Source organism: Microcaecilia unicolor, chromosome 8, assembly GCF_901765095.1.
Source record: "Microcaecilia unicolor chromosome 8, aMicUni1.1, whole genome shotgun sequence".
NCBI lineage: Eukaryota > Metazoa > Chordata > Amphibia > Gymnophiona > Siphonopidae > Microcaecilia > Microcaecilia unicolor.
This window is the reverse complement of record NC_044038.1, coordinates 58,279,745-58,301,125: the sequence shown is the minus strand read 5'-3', so window position 1 is coordinate 58,301,125 and position 21,381 is coordinate 58,279,745. Positions and strand designations below refer to the sequence as shown.

At 43.6% G+C, this 21,381-nt stretch overlaps 1 protein-coding gene across 2 annotated transcripts in view; it reads left to right on the top strand.

Moving 5' to 3' along the window:
* The window catches only part of MCRIP2 (MAPK regulated corepressor interacting protein 2), a 29,108-nt gene extending 8,464 nt beyond the window's left edge, over positions 1 to 20,644 (top strand). Inside the window, exons 3-5 of one of the 2 annotated variants that reach the window (XM_030212292.1) lie at positions 13,013 to 13,140; positions 13,858 to 13,959; positions 16,786 to 20,644. In XM_030212292.1, the coding sequence (XP_030068152.1) occupies positions 13,013 to 13,140; positions 13,858 to 13,959; positions 16,786 to 16,856 (301 nt within the window). In that variant the 3' untranslated portion in view covers positions 16,857 to 20,644. Of the gene's footprint in view, positions 1 to 13,009; positions 13,141 to 13,857; positions 13,960 to 16,785 lie in introns of both variants that reach the window. The other variant, XM_030212291.1, reaches the window with a different exon arrangement.
* Positions 20,645 to 21,381: the final 737 nt, after the last annotated feature.

The window sequence follows — 21,381 nt, the reverse complement described above, 5'->3', positions numbered from 1 at the left end:
TTCCTCCACTCTGAACTGATTGAACCATCATGTAAAAGTGATGGCTAAAGTTACTGCCAATATTAGCTTCCTCTGAACATGCACTTGGACATAATCTGATACTCATAAAGCCCTCAGTAACACTAATATATAAATTTTTTTTGTAAGATGTCTGTTCCCACTGTACATGCTACTAAATATGTATTTTATAAAAGGTTCCATATTCTGCAAACCTTTTGTATAATTCATGTATGTCCCAATTTGGACATACCTTTTTAGACCTAGATACCCTATACAAAATTAGGCTTAATGAGTCTCCTGTTCCTTTATATAGATTAGCATTGAATAAATTCCTAATTTAGGATATTAAATCTTAAATATTTAGGAAAGTAAAAGCCTTTTTGAAGTTGTTTTTAATTATACTTATTACCATGACTGCTTTTTGAGGTCCATAAACACTTCAAAGGTATTTACAGACAAAGCAGGCATACAAAAAAATTAAAATATAGAAAATGGAAATTAATGGATTGGAAGTAAAATATTAACTTTTCCATCTAAATTAAAAGCCCACTCAAAGAATCAGGTCTTCAGTCTTTTCTTAAATTTGGAAAAAATATTTTTCCATCTTAAGCTGTAACGAAAAACTATTCCATAAAACAAGCATGAGGACTATAAGTTGTACAAGATAAGGAATCCAAATGTATTGCTAGAAAAGGAATAAAATTTAATGTACATGAGAAGAGCACAAGGCTTTGATAGGAACATATGGTATAAAGTGAACCACCAGATATGATGCTGGCAACCAATATTTACCTGCTGAGGTTTGCAAGATAGCAGATCGGACACAGGATCAGAACCCCTGATGCAGCTTGTGTGAAACGGGGACTCCCTGTTGGGTTGTTTTGAATGAACTGATTGGCTGGTGATGTTGTTGGCAGCGGAGGACTATGAGAACAGGAGAAAATAGAAGAATCCTAAGTTAAGTGCTTTTGTGCTGTCTCACCGGGATTGTTGAAGTGCATTGAATGGAATTGAACTGAACTGTATTCTGTGTTATACATGTATACACATGTCTGTCACCTTATCAGATTTCTTTTTTGAAACACTTCAACACAGTAAGGAGTGGAGTTTTTTTGAGCCATAGGATGGTGCACCGGGCCCACGCCTTATAGTTTGTTGTTTCAGGCTGGTGGGTGGTGATGCTGAGGCTTTTCTTCTCCACCTTCTAAGTGCTTGGCTGTATTTGTCTGCTTTGGTGACAGCGTTAATATCTACATTTTTGCAGTCTTTGTGCTGCTTGGTTTGATTTTCACAACCAATATTTTAAACCAGTGAGCTAACCAGAGGGAAGGTATGAGGTGCTGAAATAGAGAAGGAGGGACCTGCTGTAGTGACTGCCAAGAGACTTATTGCCTGGATTGTCCTGCCAGTAACAGTTTAATTCTACGGTTTCTACCCACTCTGACATCATCAGCCAGTATTTAACTCTGGTCAGTACCCAGCAGCATCATGCTATGTTGTGCCGTAATGGTGTGACAAACGGTCGTGCCCCTTTGTGCACACTGGGCACATGGTGAATTTATCATGTTGGTTGCTCCTGTGGGGTTGGGACAGTTCGATTTTATTCACTTTTTAATCTGTTTATGTGGATATGCAAGGTGATTCTTCAATATCTGTATTGTGCGGGAGATGAGAAGGTGGAGTAAGGCATGTTAGGAATCTTTGGATCTGGTATATTGGCTTTGCTCCATCAGGCCCTGTTGATGATGTAGGATTATTGATTGGTCATTCCTGTATAATAAAGGTATCTTAATTGCTAATTTAATCACCAATCGTGTTTTGCACAGCTTTTGCATCACTGAAATGTGGTTAGTAGATGGAATTGGGGGAGGATTTTAGCATGGCTTTTTTTTTTTTTTTAAATTGGCATGCTTTTATGTTGTACAATGGGGACATGTTTGCTCTGCATCTAAGCCATTAATCCATGCAGTCAGTCCCCGAGAGGTCAGTTTTATTGCCAGTTACATAACATCTTGCAAACAATTTCCACCTCCAAATATTACTATTGCAACCCTTTTTCCTTTCCTTCCCCCCCCCCCCCCCTACTTTCTCCTATATACCCCTCCTCCTCGCAGAGCATGCTAGATTCCAGGACCCCTTTCTAAAATGTTAGAAATATCAGTCTGGAACACATGCATAGATGCTGAAGGAGGTTTTATGCAAAATACTGTGAACTCTAGTAAAAATAGAAATATGTGGACCTCCCAAAGGGCTGAACCAATCCACTCTTTAAAGGTATCTATATATTTAGCAAATTTCAATGTTGGTTCAATAAGCGTCCAACCATGTGAAATAAAAAAATCATGCCAATTTAAAATACTTAATCTGTGACTTGAATCAAAACTTAAATCAATCCACAATCAAAAATCACTTATCTTTGTTCAAAATAGAACTGTCACTACTGAACCCAAACAGTTTCGTATATCAATGTAGACTTAAAACGCCACTCAAAGGTGCCAAAATTTTGCATCTTCAAAGGTGCCCAATTTCGCATCTTCATCAGGATCATTCATGTGAATATGCTGTCTGCCAAGAATAAATGACTTTAGTGGCTAAACTTTTTTCTTGCTTCACCACGATTATATATACTTAATACAGGAGATCACTCCCTGGCAACTCTAACAGTCAAAGAATGCCACCATCAACGTACATGCTTGATGACGTCAGTAAAACAGAAATTTAAAGCCAGTTTGACTTTAAACTGATAATCATGTCAAGGAAAACAATATTCATATAATGTTCATATTCATGTTCAGTTAGCTTATATACTCTTATTGCCCCTCTCCCCCAAGAGGATTTTTATTAACTTATTCAATAACATGCCAACGAATATGATCAAAATTATGATCTTTATCCAAAAAATGTTGGATCATAGGTGAAGTAATAGTACTTGTGTGTAACCTATTATAATGTTCCACCAATCTGGTCTTGATTTTACTTATAGTACATCTGATGTAAAACTTGTGGCATGGACAAAAAAATACTATATATTTTACAAACAATGAATCACATCATGTATGCATCTTTAACCAGTATCTTCCATTTGTAAATGGATGTATCCATTCCTTGATGGTGGGGGTAGTGTCGCAAAACCCGCATTTACCACAGGGTTTGTGACTATCCCTGATATCCCGCTGATTGTCTTCTTTGTTCATACGCATGATACGATTTTTAATATTAGCCTCCCCAGGGCTGCCGAGAGGGGGGGGCAGGGGGGACAAAATTCCCCGGACCTCAATCCCCTCACCACAATTCCCCGCACCACAATCCCCTCCGTCCACCTCTGGGCCGGGCCCCCCCTGAATTCAAATCATAGCACCTCACCTCGACCTTGCTCCGTGTGAAAGAAGCTCAGCAGCGGCAGTCTACAGATCGCTTCCTTTCGGGCCTTCCCTCCCTGTGTCCCGCCCTCATGCAAGTTAGGTCAGACGAGGGAGGGACACAGGGAGGCGATCTGCAGACTGCCGCTGCTGAGCTTCTTTCACACGGTGCAAGGTCGAGGTGAGGTGCTATGATTTGAATTCAGGGGGGCCCGGCCCGGTGGTGGACGGAGGGGGGGGGGCGGCGACGATGACGACCTCGGGGGGGGGGGGGGGTGGCCTTGCCTCGGCCTAGTCTCTCAGCGGCCCTGAGCCTCCCTAAAATAAGCTATACGTGGTGCAGGGGAAAATATCAGATGAAACTGCAAAACAGGCCAGTGGTGGTATATGTGTGCCACTTTAGATGATAAACACATCTGCGGCTTGAATTTTTCTACTTTATCTGTAGTTTCTTTCCAGCTAGGCTGTAATAACAGTTCACGATTAGCATACAGAGCTCTATAATTAGCCTTTTTGATGACACCTGCTGGATATCCTCTTTCTTGAGCCTGTTCTCTGTAGGAATCTTTAGTGGAACATATGCAGTGAATACATAAAAATTGACTGATGGGCAAAGAGTCTTTCAATTTTGGGGGGTGACAACTGGAATAATACAAATAATTATTCTGGTCTGTTTGTTTAGAATAGACTGTAGTCATCAACTTTAATGACCTTTTGACATCCAAAAATGTAATTTGACAATCATATTTGAGATTGAATTGTAGATTTTTATCCAATGAATTTAACTACACTAAAAAAAAAAAAAGTTCCGGTTGAGTGGTGGTGACTGGTAAGTCCAGCTCTCGGCGTTTCAAAATGGCCGCCAAGAGTTGAAGTCTCGCGAGGCTGCTTCAACTCTCGGTGGCCATTTTGAAACGCCGAGAGCCGGGCTCACAGTATGCAGGGCAGCTAGCAGCAGCACTCTGGGCAGGAAAGACGGGGCTTTTTCCTGCCCCAAAGACGAAGAGGTACCTCTAGACCACCAGGGATAGCAGAGTAAGGGGAGGGGAGTCCCGTGCCCGCCGTTTCGCCGGGGGGGGAGGGGGAGCGCATCGGCGATCCGCCCCGGGTGTCAGCCCCCCTAGGAACGCCACTGTTATGTAACAAAATAAATAAAAATTTAAACCCAGAATTTAATATGAAGAAATCGTATCTCAATAGTGGAAAGGTTTTTTTTTTATTTATTTGCATTAAATTAGGAAACTGAAACCATTTGTATCATTGGCTGACCTGTGCTCCATTATGCATGTCTTGATTACTAATCTGTTGGATTTCTGTAGTGCTATATCAAGGATTGCCCAAGGGTAGTATCAGAGGTTTACAGTTTATACAAAACACTGCTGCTCAGCTGATTTCAGGGACAAAAAGGACGGATCATATTACTCCTGTACTTTAAACAACTTCACTGGCTACCAGTGGAGTGGCACATAACATTTAAATGTTGTAAAACAAATTTAAATATAATTTTTGATGTTTTGTTTATTTATATGCACATGATCAAAAGCAAACACCGGCACTAGAGGCTGTTAGCACCATACTAGCACTGGCGTTTGCTACCGCCCCATGATTAGAGCCCTTGAGCGTGTGAAACAACGCGCTCGAGGGCTCTGAACGCAACTAGCATGCAAATGCATGCTAAACATGGCATTAGGTATTCCTCCCCAATGCTCAGTAGCCAGTGCGCCAAAAATTGGATCGCTGGCCGCAGCAAACCCTACACCAGCTCCTCACTGGCGTTAGGGTTTGCAGATCATTGGGAAGGAATGGTGAGCCCTGTCCAGCATGCAGTTGCATGCTGGCAGGCCCCCATTCCCCCCCCCCCAAAAGCAAACCTGCCAACAGGGGGCTGGAGGTCCGGCGGACCTCTGGTCCTCCCCCCCCCAGGTTCAGGGAGGGCTGGAGATCCAGTGGGTCTCCAGCCCCCCCAAACCTCCAGAAAATGGTCCCTGGTGGATATATATATAACCCACCCATATTACCTAGGGCAATGAGGAGCCCATCCCAACCCAGAAATTCCTCAACAATAAATTTTAATAGTGACCACCAGCCCCAGGCAGGCAGCAGGCCCCAGTTAGCTCAATTTAATAAAAATTACACAGCACACGTCACACAATGTTAAAAATTATGATGAAAAAAAAGTATTTAAATTTTTATTACCGGCTCCTATTGCTGCTGGGCTCGCCTCAAAATAATGTCGAATCATGAAGAAGAACCTTCCAGGTGCTCCTCACCTCCGCTCCGCAACCCTCCTGTAAAACGTGCACTGCATGGCGTGCACTTGGTGGTGGTGGGCTGGACTGGAGTCCTGGACAGGCAGTTGAGCGGGAGCCGCCATTCATTCCAGGCAGCTCCGCGCTCTGGAACTTTCATCCGATCTTCATCATTCTTTAATTTCCCTCTTTTTACTTCATCTATCTATCCCTTTTCATTTTTTCCTCACTTTTGTTCTCCCCATGCCCCTTCCTCTTATTCTGCAGTCTTTCATGAACTCTATCCTCTCCCCCTTTCTCTCCCCATCCTTTCAGTGTCTCTCCCTCTCTCTGAATCCAGCGTCTCATCTTTCTCTCCCTAACCTTCTATCCAGCATCTTCCCTCTTTCTCTCCTACCCTTCCATCCAGTGTCATCCCTCATTCTCTCTCCATCCTTCCACCTATTACCCTCTCCCAATCCTTCCATCCATTGTCTCCATCTATCTCCCCTTCCTTCTAGACAGTTATCTCTCTACCCTTTTCCATTCAGCATGTCCTCTCTCTCTCCCCACCATCCTACCAGTGGCTTTCCTCTTTCTCTTCCTACCCTTCCATCCAGCGTCTTCCCTCTTTCTGCTCTCTCCTTCCAGCATTTCCCTCTTTCTCTCTCCTTTCATCCAGCATTTCTCCATTTGACCAGCTAAGGTCTCCCCCAGTTTCTCTCCAGCAGCTTCTCTCTCTTTCTCCTGCCATTTTCCATGTCCCCTTCTTCTCTCCCCCATCTGTCTCTCTCTGTACCCCTCTTCCATCTAGCATCTTCCCTCTTTCTGCCCCTCCTTCTAGCATTTTTCCTCTTTCACCCTCCTTTCATCCAGCATTTCTCCTCTTTGTCTCTCCATCTGACCAGTCAGGGTATCCCCCTTGTTCCCCTTCCTTCTCCCCAGCAGCCTGTCTCTCCCCTGCTCTTTTCCATGTCCCCTCTTTCTCTCCCTATCTCTCTCTGGCTCTCCCCTGCTCTTTTCCATGTCCCATCTCTCTCTGGCTCTCCCCTCTTTCTCTCCCCTGCTCTTTTCCATGTTCTCTCCCCATCTCTCTCTCTTGCTCCCCCCTGCTCTTTTCCACGCCCCCTCTCTCCCCATCTCTCGCTCTCTCTTTCTGTACTCTCCAGCGTCCTCTTCTTTTTTTTTTCTCTCCCCTCTGCTCTCTCGGACACCCTTCCCCTACCAGCCACGTTTCCTCTCTCACTCTGGCCCTCTGCAGCAGTGTCAACACAAGAAGAAAAACAAGTGCAGGGCCGCCCGCAGCAGCCTTCAGTCATGCACTGTCAGCTCTCCCATCCTCTGCCCCCGCTGACGTGAATTTCTCGTTCCGGGAGCAGAGGACAGGCAGAGCCGACAGCGCATGCCTGCAGCGGCGTGACCCCGCGCTTGTTTTTCTTCTTGTGCCGGCTGAACTGAAGTGGCAGCTCGGCGAAGCGCATCTGACGCGCAGCGGCGCGACTATGACCGGCGTCGTCGAGCGAGGCACGCGGAGCGCAGCGCTGCTTCAAATTTCAGCGCTCCAGAACGGTGGGGATGTGGGATCATGGATGGGCGGGCCTGGAGGGAAAGTGGCTGGGTCCAGGCCCGCCCTTGGTTTCTTAGCACAGATATCATGTCTAACTTTGGGTGTAGCACTTAAGCCTGCTGAAACCTGGTATAAATGCTGATGCGCAACTAATGTCAGTTGAGCGTATAAATGACCCTATTCTATAAGATCATGCCTAATTTCTGGGAATGCCCCTGACACCAATCTGACAATGCAAAAACACATAGTCCATATGATCACGACGTCTTTCTACTATGCGTGTTAAGCATGTTGAAAGGTGTGGTAACACTGACTGACTGACTTTCAAACGATTGTCCAGAGCTTGGTACTGACAAAAACTGATTATTGCAACCCGCTATTTCTAGGCATACCAGCTTCCCAAATCCAAGTTCTACAGGTCCTCACGATTGATGGTGGGATTCTCAAAGTCCAAACCCATCATTCCAACACTAAAAAATAAATAAAACACTGCATTGATTTCCTGTACCCTACAGAATGCAATGCAAGATTCTTGTGCTGACACATCAACATAGATTTAGGGCAGTCCCAGTCTACTTCTGAAATGCCCAGCTAACATACCAACTGAAACGAGCGCTAAGATCCACAACATCCAATCAACTATGTTTACCTTTGGCAAACTCGTATAACTACATTGAGACAAAACTCTGAGCCTTCACCTTCGCTGCCCCGGCCCTGTGGAACACTCTACCAGGATACCTGAGAACATGTGAAGACACCTGACAATTCAAGCGTTTTCTAAAAACGCATGTGTTTGTAAAAGCCTTCTCAGCCTCATGAAGACCTTTCTGTTTAACCCCTCTTAATTTACACTTAACTTCTTTCTTGATCTTGTACTTAATTACCAGCTTCACCCGCTCATCTGATCACATTTCCTTGCCTCCAATGGCAAATGCTACCCTAGTAAACCACATATGACTTCTGTCTAAAGCCATGTATGTAAACTAGTTAAAACCTTTTGGATGTAAATATTGTCTAAGACTATGTATGTGTCAAACATTTAATCTATGTATGTGAACCCTGTTACCTGTCTTGGATAAAGGTGGGATACAAATGTAGTAAATAAAGCTGCCAACGACTGCTACAGAAGAAAACTTCAACTGGGGTCACTGGCTGGGAACAGGACCATGGCACACTGAGTGAGAACTGCTGCGCTAAGAAAAGCCATAGGCAAGCCATTGTAAAGAGTTAACAATAATGAATCTGTGAAAACCAAAGCTTAGACTAAAATTTTAAGAATAAGTAAGTCAGAGCAATAACAATGTATCCTATGACTGGCAAAATAAATAAATGTGAAGACCAAGAAAAGTATTGATTTAAAGGGCAATGAATCATTCAAATAAACTCCAAGGGAGAAATCTTTTGAAGAGTGGCTGGGATGTCCTATAAAGAACCAACTATGCTGAATAATTATTGTGAAGGAATTTGGTTTTCAAATTTTGATTTGATTTGCTTACTTTATTTTTTGTCTATTAGATTGTAAGCTCTTTGAGCAGGGACTGTCTTTCTTCTATGTTTGTGCAGTGCTGCGTACGCCTTGTAGCGCTATAGAAATGCTAAATAGTAGTAGTAGTAATTTGAGGAAAAAAAAGTCACTCGCACAGATAGACATAAGAACTAAAGCCTAGGAACTGAATCAATGTAATAACTTAAGTTGGGGAGGGGGGGAACCCAGGGCTAATAGGGAGCTCTGCAAAACCCCACATGCCTACGAGTGAAATTTGAAAGGACCATATTATAATAAAACCCTAAGAGACCCTTTACAAAAGGGTTGGCGTTTGGCAATGGGCTTGCCCCACGCCAATCTGGCACTACCGCTGGGATACTGCGGGAGGCCAGTAGTAGTTCCGATGCTCAGCGTGCGCTATTTCCGGCACTACAAATATCTTTTGTATTTTTGTAGTGCTGAGGCTTACCCAGCGGTAACCAGGCAGTGCTGTGCGCTGCTTGGTTAGCATGGGAGCCCTTACTGCCACCTAAATAGGTGGCAGTAAGGGCTCCCCCCCCCCCCCCCCCTGAAATGGCTGTGTGGCAAGTGGTTCACTTACTGCATGGCCATTTCTTTAAAAAAAAAAAAAAAAGCCTTTTACCTGGTCCGCATCAAAAATACATGGTGATTCTGCCGGCGATACTAGGTACAGAGCCGACGCGTGCCCATGGAGTTGCAGGCGCGTGCGCGCTCGGTGGCGGGCTCTTGCCGGGCCAGGGCTTCTGGGTCCTGTCAGTTTATCGGGCTACACCTCAGCTACTGGTTTCGGGTGATTCCTCCCCCGGTGCCTCTCCAGAGATTCTCCTGCTCAACTTTCCCTCAGGAGATGAGAGGACTGAAGCCGCTGGGGGGGGGGGGGGGGGGTGTCAACTGACTGCGTCTGCAGCACACTACTGCCCTTCTCTCACTTGCCTCCCCGGGCTGACATATCCCTTCGTCCTGTCCCGATCCCTCTCTGTGCGGGAGAGAAGGACTTAAACTGCCCGGACCACCTCGGGGACTGACAGCCTCTGAGGGGAAGGGGAGGGGTGCCTGGAACTCGGAGAGGGAGGGAGAGAGGCAGGTGGGGGGGGTGTGGAACTCGGAGGGAGGCAGGTAGGGGGCCTGGAAGACGGAGGGAGGGGGCCCTGGAACCTTGCTAGAACCTGTTTCCTTTCTGTTGGAAACGGGCCTCTTTTACTAGTCTTCTAAGAAGACATCTTCTATTGCAGGAAGGACTGTGGAAGATAGGAGAGCTAGCCTGAATTTTGAGATTGTTGATGACTTATTCATCTACAGATTTAAAAATCATAATACTGCTTCATTGGGTATATTTCTCTCCCACTTGGGCATTCAGAATGGGTTGTATTTTGTACCCCTGGACATTTTAATAGGATGGATTAGGATTCCTTGGGGTAGTAGAATTCAGCTATTGTTGGGGTTGGAAGGGTAGAGGGTAGTGGTGAGAGAAATTATTATAGTTGCTTATTATTGTTTTCTGTTTATGATTTATAAACATCAGTTGCACAGCATATTCCTTTTTATATTTCAACAAAAAGATTTAAATATAAAATCATAAGTGTTCTAGGCTTCTGCAGATGAGGATAGAGCCCACAGCGATGGGGCGGGGACAAACTTTGTCTCTTTGTCATTCGCTATTGCCTTTCCTCCAGCCAACTTATCCCAACCCACAGCAAGGCAGTATATCAAATGCATGACTTTCATGAGCTATTTCCATTTGTCCGAGAGACATGATCCATGGTTTTCTCTAGGACCTACTTCTGCTGCATTCTTGAGTCGGCCTTTAGTATTCACTGTTGAGTGAAGGAGGAGATCCTCCCTTTGTCATTACCCCACACTGGGCTGTGAGTGTAGCCATCACAGCATCTTTCGCCATTGTTGAGCTAGGAACAGACACCATGTCTGGAAAGCAAGCTCATATCTGAGGGAGAGGAAAGGATGCTAAAGCCTGAGCCGTGGATGGGCTCTCTAAAATGGGCTGTGTGGTCATCATCTTCCATCGTTTTCTCTGTACTTGGTAGCTGTGCCACAGGGTCCCATATTGTTCTCTTGTTAAACAGTTTTTAATTTAATTTGGCATTTCTAATCCGCTTTACCAACAAGTTCTAAGTGGTTTACATTTAATAGTATGTTATTAAAAGTTTAGCTAACATTAATTAGTAACTTACAGTGGAACTGTTTAGTATACAGTAACAATATAACAGTATGCACACTGGTTGCATTTTGTTTTTGGTGTAGTTTTTGCTTAAAAGTTTTGTGCTGATTTGCTTTTATTTGTGCTACTTACAAAGCAAAAATTTCAGTTGGAAACAAGCCTGTTTTGTTGCCTTTTTTTTTTCTAATGTAGTTTTAAAACAAATGAACATCCTTAGTAGCAATGGCTAACAGATTGGAAACCTTCCTGACCACTCCAGAGCTGTAGCCACTGCTCATGATCTGTGCGCTGTAAGGCCAGTCCAAAGCTGTGTTCTGATTGGTGAAGCTGTGCCAGCTCCGCCTTGGATCCTATCCCAGGATTCTGCAGCTTTCTTGCAGCAGGGGAAGGTTTTCTTCCTGCCCACAGAAAAGATGGTACTAACACTTCGAACGGTAGCATTTCATTACCCTGAAGACAGAGGCTATAGTTTAACTTAACGGTTCACTACATTTGTTAAACATTTACCCAGTGAAATGTTAGAAAGTAACATAACACACTTACCATGGAATAATTTTAGTAGAATACAATATTTTTGAAACTTAGTTCATTATCAGGTCTTCTCCACTAAAATGCATTAGAACAGGAAAAAAAGCATATTGCATGGAAAAAAAATGCCATTTTACCCTCTTATTCTATTATGATGTAGGACAGGAATGCGGGCGTTCTGGCCTCAAAGTGCTGCAAACAGGTTTAGTTTTTAGGAGCTCCCTAATGAATATGCATAAGAAATTTGCATAGAATTGAGGTAATAGCCATGCAAATATATCTTGGTCATTAGAGAGACAATGAGGATAAAGGTGAGCTGGTTGTTGTGTATGTAGATTTTCAGAAAACGTTTCACAAAGGTTACACACGAGAGACTCCTGAGAAAATTAAAAAGTCATGGGATAGAAGGCAATGTCCTTCTGTGGCTTAGGAATTGGTTATTGGCCAAAAAACAATGAGTAGCATTAAATGGCCATGTTTCTCATTGGAGGAGGATGAATAGTGGAGTGCTTCAGGGATCTGTACTGGGACCACTGCTTTCTAATATATTCAAAAATGATCTGGAAAACAGTGACTAGTCAGGTGATTAAATTTGCAGATGACACAACTCTTCAGAGTTGTCAAAACACAGTAGGGAAATTTTTCAGGAAAACCTTAGGAAACTGAAATACTGGGCTTCAAATGGCATATGAAATTTAATGTGGATAAATACAAAGTGATGCACACTGGGAAGAATAATCCAAATCATAGTTACCTGATGCTAGGGACCACCTTAGGAGTCAGCACTTAAGAAAAAGATCTATGTGTTATTGTAGAGAATACACTGAAATCTGTCTAGTATGCAGTGGCAGCCAAGTTCCTGGAGGAAAAGTCCATAGTCTGTTATTGAGATGGACGTGGGGGAAGTCACTGCTTGCACCGGGATTGGTAGCATGTAATGTTGCTGCTAATTGGTTTTCTGCCAGGTACTTGTGACCTGGATTGGCCACTGTTAGAAGCAGTATACTGGGCTAGATGGACTATTGGTCAGACCCAGTAGGGCTTCTTTTGTTCTTATGAAAACCTAACCTGTTTACAGCACTTGAGGCCTGAACTCCTGCATCCCTGATGTAGTGGCATAAAGACTAGGGCTGTCAAAAGGGATGATTGCTCTGGCTGCCAAGCTAGTAGGGGGAGGAGGAAGTATGCCACACCATCATTTTGAGTAAATCTATATCTATAGCCATATAAGCTGAACGGGGAAGGTGGACACTGTTTTCTCCAGTAACTACACTGATAAAGACTTCACCAAGACATTTCTACTTCTTTCTTGCATTACTGTCACAACTGTGTATTCCATTGATTTTACTTATAAAAACTTGACAGCAAAGGAAAGAGAGAGCTTTAGTTGATGGTGGTGGTGGTAGCTCAATGGAGCAAAAACTTGTTCAAATCAGCACAATGAATATAAACAGAACTTCAAGGAAAGGGCCAAGAGGTACGGGTATTTGTACTTTAAAAAGCGCATAGCTAGCAGTGCTTGTTCTGGCTCTGCCCTTCACTATCTACCTTCCACTGGCAAATGCTGTTAACCAGGATTATGTAATTTGTCTTCACCCTCTGAAATCCATTGACCCTGATTATATTGTGCTTTCTTCTCCCTAGCAGTAACCTTGCCCCAAAGCTAGTCTTCAACAGAGTGAATGGGAAAAGGAACCAAGCAGCTGCACCTGAGCCTGTAAAAGAAGAAAGTTACACACTTGCACATGAGGAAAACGTGCGATTCGTCCATGAGGGTAAGAGCCTCTGCAGAGTCCAGTTGTACCCACTGCTGTTCCTAGGAAGCAAATAGGGCCTGTTACTTTAAGAGGTGGACAATAGACTGCTGCTCCATTGCCAAGATATACTTCACCCCTTCCCCTCTCCCAACGTTCCTACTAGCCGCTTTCCCATCTCCTAGCTTCTGGGGCTATTCACTTCCTGCTTCCTTATCTTGGACCTTTACTGCCTCCTTTCCCATCTTCCTGGCATATCATTCTTTTGTCATCCCATAGCCAAAGAGTTTTGTTCTGAAACCTTCTGTTTTTGCAATTTCTTTTTATATTTCCCTTCTATCAGTTACTATTTACAGTGATACCTCGATTTTTGTTGATAATCTGTCTGAAAACAATCAACGAAAACCGAGGCAATTATTTCCATATGAATCAATGTAAATCCAATGAGCAGGGGAACGCATGGGTTGCCCTTTGTTTTCGCAAAATTAGCAGCGAAAACCAAGGCAACCAATGAAATCCGGGACGAAATTTTCACTGAAAAAATCAACGAAAACCGAAACAGATGATAACTGAAGTCAATGAAAACCGAGGTTTCACTGTATTTCTCTTTTTATGTCTTCCTGTTTCCTGCTCTTTTGCAAGATTTTGTTTTTATCATCCTCTGCTTCTTCTCCTCTCTTTATCCTTTCACACTCTGTCCTCCGCATACTACCTCATCCTCTTTTCTCTTCCGCACAGCCTGGCAGGAAGTAGAGCAGCAGCTGGCAGACGGTCATCAGGGGAAGAATGGCCATGGTCCTGTGCAGTATGTGGAGAAAACAGCAAACCCTATCCTGAAGAGTAAGTGTCCGGTACAAATAGTCTTTAACACTGGCAAACTTGGGTGTCCCTTTCCCTAGCACTAACTAGAAAAATTTCTCTCCCTACTTTAATTTAGTACGGAGTGGAGAAGTTCCTTCCTTGTCTCTCTCTCTCTTTTTTTTTTTTTTTTTTTTAAGCATAGACTTGCACAAACCCTATCCTTCCTGGTTGAAGGAAGCATTCTTAGCAGTGGCATAGCTAGACCTGCAATTTTGGGTGGGCCCAGAGTTAATATGGGTGGGCACTATGGCCTAATATTCAGACCGCAGGAGCTAGCTGAGCTGCCTCCCGCAGTCAGAGCTGAGCTGGATATTTAACCCTTAGTGTCCAACGTTCCCATCAATCTGTTCCCATATGGCTTATTACGGGAACATTGAACACTAAAGGGTTAATGTCAGGCCATTGCCGGTGACTGGTACTGAATATCTGGTTTATTTTTGGCCACTTTAAACATAACTGGCCATGCCGATATTCAGTTTAAACTGGCCAAAGATATTCCTGCTTTTTGGTGGCCTAATTTGCCCATAAAACTTAGCCACCAATGCACTGAACATTAGCAGATAGCTGGTTGTATCGTGCAATATAACCAAGTAATCTGCTAAGCACTAACCGCCAATATTCAGTGGGAAATAACTAGCACTCTCCCATTGGCAATATCTGGCAATATTCATTCTCCAAACCAAAAGGTTTTTCTGGTTCGGAAATCTCTATGTTCCATTGAGTTTTGGATGTTTTCAACAAAACATCCAAAGATGGATTTAGACATCATATCAAAAATGCCCCTCCAAATATATCAAAGGCGGCACGTGGGTCTATTAGACCTATATGCCATTTCCAACAATCATCAACAAAGTCCAACAAAACAGTTTCCGTACTATGGAACTTCCTAAAACCAGATTGAAACTCAGAAGGAACCCCCTGCTTCTCAACAAAATCAAGCAGTTGTGTTAAAACCACCTTTTCTAACACTTTAGATAAAAGTGGCAAATTGGACATCAGTCTAAAATTACTCAGCAGACCTGTCACAGGCCACAGCTAAGATGTTTCCTCTTACAGTTTTCCATAGAAAAAATGTACTAAAATTCTGGTAGGACCTCTGTAATAGCAATGTAAAATCCTTTCATTGTCAGATTCTTCGTGAAGTAACACTAAATCTTATGAAGAAGCTTTTCAGAGCCTATGTAGCAAACCTTAACACCAAATTTGACCACACAAATATCAATAACTGTGAATATACACAACAGCAATACTTGTCCCACTGGAAAAGACAGACTAGTCAGACTCATAGATCCCCACACAAACCACATGCCAGCAGAATCTCTCACCTTGGGTTGCATGCAGAACACAGACAAACCCTCACCAATTTCAGAATAAAGGATCAAAAATTAGAAATTGTCCTGTAGCCCAGCATCAGCCTTGCCCTTCCCTACCCCTCCCCCTCATATTCTGGCAACAGCCTACCCTTCCCTCCCTCCCCCATAGTCTGACATCTCCCCTACCTTTCCTAATCATCCACCTTCACCCAAAAGCCCACTAGCATGAAATATAAAACATTTTCTTTTTTAACTGGACATTGCAGCATCCACCAGCATTAAATACAAAACTTTTTTTTTCCACCTGAACACAGTGCAGTGAAGTTTCCAGTGCAGCAATTCCAGAGAAGTCTACTGACCTTGATCAGTGTGCAAGTGGAGGTGCAGTGCTGGAGATTGGCCACAGGGGAATGGGCTTCACGTCAGTGCCACTACAGAGGCTACTGACACACTCCTGGAGTCTGGGGCAAGAATTTTATATAAGTGCCCGGATATCCCCAGCTACACAGGACGGGGCCAGCCAACATGGCTAAGATAAAGGCAGCACTAGCTGGCGGGGCTCCCGACTACCTGACTTTGCCACAGGTTCGAGTCCACCTGAGTCATGCAGGATTGTTGTGCTCACCACGCATACTGCAGGGGCAGACAAGTTACATTGAGTAGAGAGGCTGGAGGAGCTGCCTGTAATTAACGCTGCAGGGAACAGACGCAGAACAGCAGCCCTAAGAATACAGAGTGGATCCCTCCCCCCAATGCCCGACTCCTGAGCAGTAGCAAACAAGGCAGGAGGAGGGTTGATAGTTTACTTGCTGGAGGCCTGTAGCACTGATAAATAAAAAAAAAAAATAAATAAATAAAATAAATATAGCACTGGAGCTGCAGGGCTTAGCTTAGGGGTACTTCTCTGCTTCCTACATATGGCTGAACTAATGCGATTGGAGTACTACGGCTGAGTAGTGTGCAGCTAGCTGGCAACTGATTGGTGGATCACTGAGACTGGGTGGGCCTGGGCCCGGGCCCATCCAGGCCCACCCGTAGCTACGCCCCTGATTCTTAGGAGCAAAGTTGTGTCTGTATTGGTCCTGGAGAAAAACTGGATTCTTGTAGGTTCTGCCAACCTTCTCAGACTAGCCTGAAAATTGAACATTTTATCCTGGAATTTGAACCTACACTGCTGCCTGGTGTAGGTATGAGTAGTGGATGAGTGTGAAAGGTGTCAGTGTTTAGTAGCGTAAGATGAACATTAGACAAACAGTATTAGCATGAGCGGTGGTAGTTTTTCAGGGTGAAAAAGCTTTTGAAAAACCAAGCCTGAGCCAGCTCTCGGGAAACAGTAACACTCAACCTGCATTTTCCGTTCCAGGCTTAGCTGGTTGTACTTGTACATGGAAGTAGATAAGGTTGCTGGTGAAGAAGTTATTCCTTATTTACTTGAATAGATCTAATACTTTTCTGTTGTACTAGATGCAGTTTTCTTTTATCTTATATATAGACTTTGTTCCCATTGACCTGGAAGAATGGTGGGCCCAGCGGTTTCTAGCCAACATTGAGAACTGCTCCTAAAAAAAAGAACAAGGAAGTCTAAAGTGGACCAGCCCCTACCTCCCCAGTACCTCATCTTTGCCCTTCCATAGCCTGACCAGACAAAGGAAGTTGGATAAAGAAGTTTGGGGAGCAGAAGAGCCTAAGATCAATTATGGGGTGCTGAAAAATTTGCACTGGGGACACAGTTGCTTATCAGCTGAGCCAAGGACAAAGCGCTACAAACAAGTGCACAACAATAAGAGTATGCCATCACTATCCTACAGCCTCTTGTAAACCAGAAGTCAATACATGGAGGACATCAATTATGCAAGAAGACAACCATAGCAACAGCTGTTCCTTTGCACCTCCATCTTCATAGCAGCATATAATGAGCAAGTCAAGAGAGGCCACTGCTGTATACCTCCCTGTTTCAACAATTGCCATCTGAAGGCTCACTTATGGTACATAGGTTCATATCTCACAATTAATGCAGTGTTAGTAAAGAAGAGTTCTACTACATTATTTCACTCTCTCTATATAATCACTGCCTATTGCTAAAAGATGAGGCAGTAGGGGCACATAGAATGCTGCCATCGTTCGTTGGCTAGTCCTGTAGAATGTACTAACTTACACAATTCTAAGGTCCTTGGTCTCTAAAATCAGTTTTGTTTGTCCAGTGCTGCCCTGCATCAGTGGGTTTTATTGTAGGACAGTCTCTTCTCTGAACACAAACATTACTTCTGTCCACTCGCGTAAGATCATGCAAAATGACACTACAACACGGGGGGAGGGGGGGTGTCAGCCTGGCCCTCTCTGCCACAAACGCCAAGCCCCATCAGCTGAAGATCTCCTGCACAAGTCTAGCTAATGCTGAATGAGCAGCATAGTGCCACAGCTGTGCTTCGGTCGCTAATGCTGGCTAAAATGCGCCTGCTGAATTAAGTGCTGCTTGTTCAGCACAGGTGTGACTCGCGTAGGAGATGTCAGCTGGCAGAGTTTGGCAACCCTGCCATCAACTGTAATAGTTTAATTGGGGGGGGGGGGGGGGGGGGGGGGGGCGGGAGAGCATATCAGACCACCTCAGTCCACTTTTGGGAACCCAACATCCTTTAACTCTTTGTCCTATCTGTTGTCACTCTGCCATAGAGGATCCCTCTTCTCCTCCTTAAAAGGAAAAGAAATTGTATTCAAATGCAAATATGGCCATGTGGCGTACATAGATGTACAGAAGGCTATATATTTGAAATGCATAAGGGCAGGGGTTATATAGCATCTGCCCCTGGCGGCTTTCAGAGGATTGAAACATGGATGGATGTTGTGTGTAATCTGTGGCAAAAAGCTAACTATTTTTAATGTTATGCAGAGTTCTCAGTTGAAAGGCAGCTCTTTCCTAGATTGTGAGACAGTTGTCCAGTAATAAGAACATAAAAATAGCTATAGTGGGTTAGACCCAATGATCCATTTAGTCCATTATCCTGCTTCCAACCGTGGCCAATCCAGGTGACAAGTACCTGGCAGTGATGGTTTCCAAATGCTCAGAACACAGCCTGGCAGTGGGATGGGAGCTATCAGCTCCAGGACTGGACTGATGGTAGGTGATGAGATAAAGCCAGCATGCTTTTATTAGGATGAGGTAGGAGCTGGCTAATTATAATTTAAATAGAAACTAATAGGTGGTGGTAGGATAAGCTATAATATATACAGTTATCAACACTAAATGCTTCCCATTATATGAAAGAAAAACAACTTCGCGTGGCTAAAAAATTTTTAAACCACCATTCCGCTGATAATGACAAATGGGGAAAAAGTCTCAAGGTGCTGCAGGATCCAACTCTGATCGCACTAGCAACACGTACTCCTCTTGACCAATTGCTGGTCTTAAGGGGATTCGTACCTCATCATAGGCAAAAAACCCCAATGTACTTAAACATTTATTCAACACAACGGAGCACCTATGCTGCTTCCTGATCATAAAGAATAATGTCAGTTACAAGAAGGTCTGAAACACTTAACTTCTTGTGTGGTGTTCTGCTCTTGATGATTGCCTCATTCCACTCGTCCGCGGCTGACGTTGGCCAGCATTTCACTGGAAAAAGCTGGGTCAGGGTCCTCTCAGGAAGATGGGTGCTTCAACTTTTTTTCTGGCCCCTGAAAATGAGAAGGGGCCAGAAAAAAAAGTTGAGGCACCCATCTTCCTGAACGGACCCTGACACAGCTTTTTCCAGCGAAATGCTGGCCAAGGACGAGTGGAATGAGGCAATCATCAAGAGCAGAACACCACACAAGAAGTTAAGTGTTTCAGACCTTCTTGTAACTGACATTCTTTATGATCAGGAAGCAGCATAGGTGCTCTGTTGTGTTGAATTAATGTTTACAGTGGGGTTTTTTTTTTTTTTTGCCTATTATGAGGTAGGAATCCCCTTAAGACCAGCAATTGGTCAAGGGGAGTACATGTTGCTAGTGAGATTAGAGTTAGATCCTGCAGCACCTTGAGGCTTTTTTCCCCATTTGTCATTATCAGCGGGATGGTGGTTTAAAAAGTTTTTAGTCACCTGTAATTATAATTCAACTCCTGTCAGTACATAGTTGAATGGTAAAACTAATTTAAAGGGCAAGAAGGGAAATGGTGCTGCTTATGTAATATTTTAAGAAAAGTGGGAGGAGTACAATCTTTAAATCTCCCACCCCTGTCCTGTTGCTGCCACATGTACACAAGGTCCCTCCACAGGGCAGTTCTCATCCTATTTCAGCTGGACTAAAAAAGGATCCTTAGGGTGCTGGGTACAATATAGCCCATAATTGAATCTACCAAGCACCCCTGAAAATATAGCGATAAGGCACCCTACCTCAGTACACACCACCACTAAGATCCACTGCTGCAACAGACTCACTATCTTAGTCCCTATTTAATAAAGAGGTCAGTGCTTCTCAACCCAGTCCTCAGGGCACACACAGCTAGTCAGGTCTTCAGGATACCTACAGTGCCTATCCATGAGAGAGACTGGTATGCAAATCTATCCCGTGCATATTCATTGTCGATAGGCTACTTCTCAACCCAGTCCTCAGCCAGCCATAAGTGTATTTATTGTTATTTCACATAATGACTATTTAAGTAAAGAAAGAATTACCCGAGACTGGAAGTTCCTGTCCACCCTCATCTTTAATTCAGTTCTGGATGTGGTGCTCTCTCTCCTTCATAACAGTAGTGTTTGCCCTAAAGCCAGGGCATCCTCCAAGAGTAATCTAGTCCTGTTTAACTACCCTACATGGCACTGCGTCTTGAGGCATAGAACCTGGCATTATGGAAATTTCTCTCACCCTGGCTTGTTGGGGGATAGGGTGTGAATAAGGAGGGATTATAGGACAGGTCTCCCGAGTTTCACAGTCCTTTCCCCGAAGCATACTACATTTAATCTTTGCAATTGCTCAGGCTTTGGCAAAGAAGTGTTCGGAGCTGCTCCACAAAACTTGTAGCTGGGTGCAGTTCTTAGAAAAGGTTTCATTTGTCTACTCTCCTTAAACAAAAAGGGGTCCCTGCACTCTGTGATGAAGGTGGGCGGTGCTATTGCAAATCCAATATATATATTTTTAAAGATCTACTACGACAAACAATTTTTATATTGAAACTATTGTGTATGAAGTAAGACATCAGTACAAGCCAAGAATATAATCTATTTTTTTAAGAAAAAGCAGTTCTATGTTGGATCTAAACTTTGTGCCTTGCCTGTGTAAAGGTGGAATAAAATGTCTTGAATGCAGTTGTAGAGGTGTCTGTATGTCTTTCAAAAATGCACAAATATTGTAATAAACTTGCAGTGTTTAAAGCCCATCTGCTTCTTTCACATAGGTGTCACAATATACACAACCATTTAAAAATCATCTTATTTTTAAGGTAATGTTTACAGCTGAAAACCTGGCATGAGGCCTTTAAAGGATTGCCCTGATCATGCCTCCTCATAATTACTCAAAACTTTGTACTTTTGTTTTAAAGCATAAAGCAGAGCAAAATAATATATGGATACAATATGTTTAAAGCAAAAGTGGAACAAGCATTTCTGTTTTGTCAAGCAAAATATATAATCAGCTATAAATAATGTCATCGCTGCTGGTGCTAGTACAGATCCACCCTCCCAAAGCCCTGCTCCATTGCTCCTTCTTCCCTTCAGTCTTCTTACTCCACCCAGTAACGGATTCATCTCTTCCTCTGGTAGTAAAGAAAAGATATTTTCAAAAGTACTTTGCCTATTGAAGTTGCTTGCATTAACTAATTATGGCTAAAAAGCACCAACTTACTAGGGTACCTTTGGGTATAGTTTCCTAAAGGGCTCTTGAGCTGATTCTCTGACTCTGTCACCAATGTTAAAGGTGACCTCATCGAGGTTTGGGCTGTGCTGAGTCAATGGAGCACATCAAGCATCATTGCAGAGACCAGCTCTGCTCAGGATGATCGCTGCTCCTTGACACTGTTCGGGATGAGAAGTGAAAGTGGATTGGGCTGAGAAGCGGACCCAGACTCTAAGGTTATTGACTTTATTAATTGTAATGCTGTGTTCAAACTGAGATT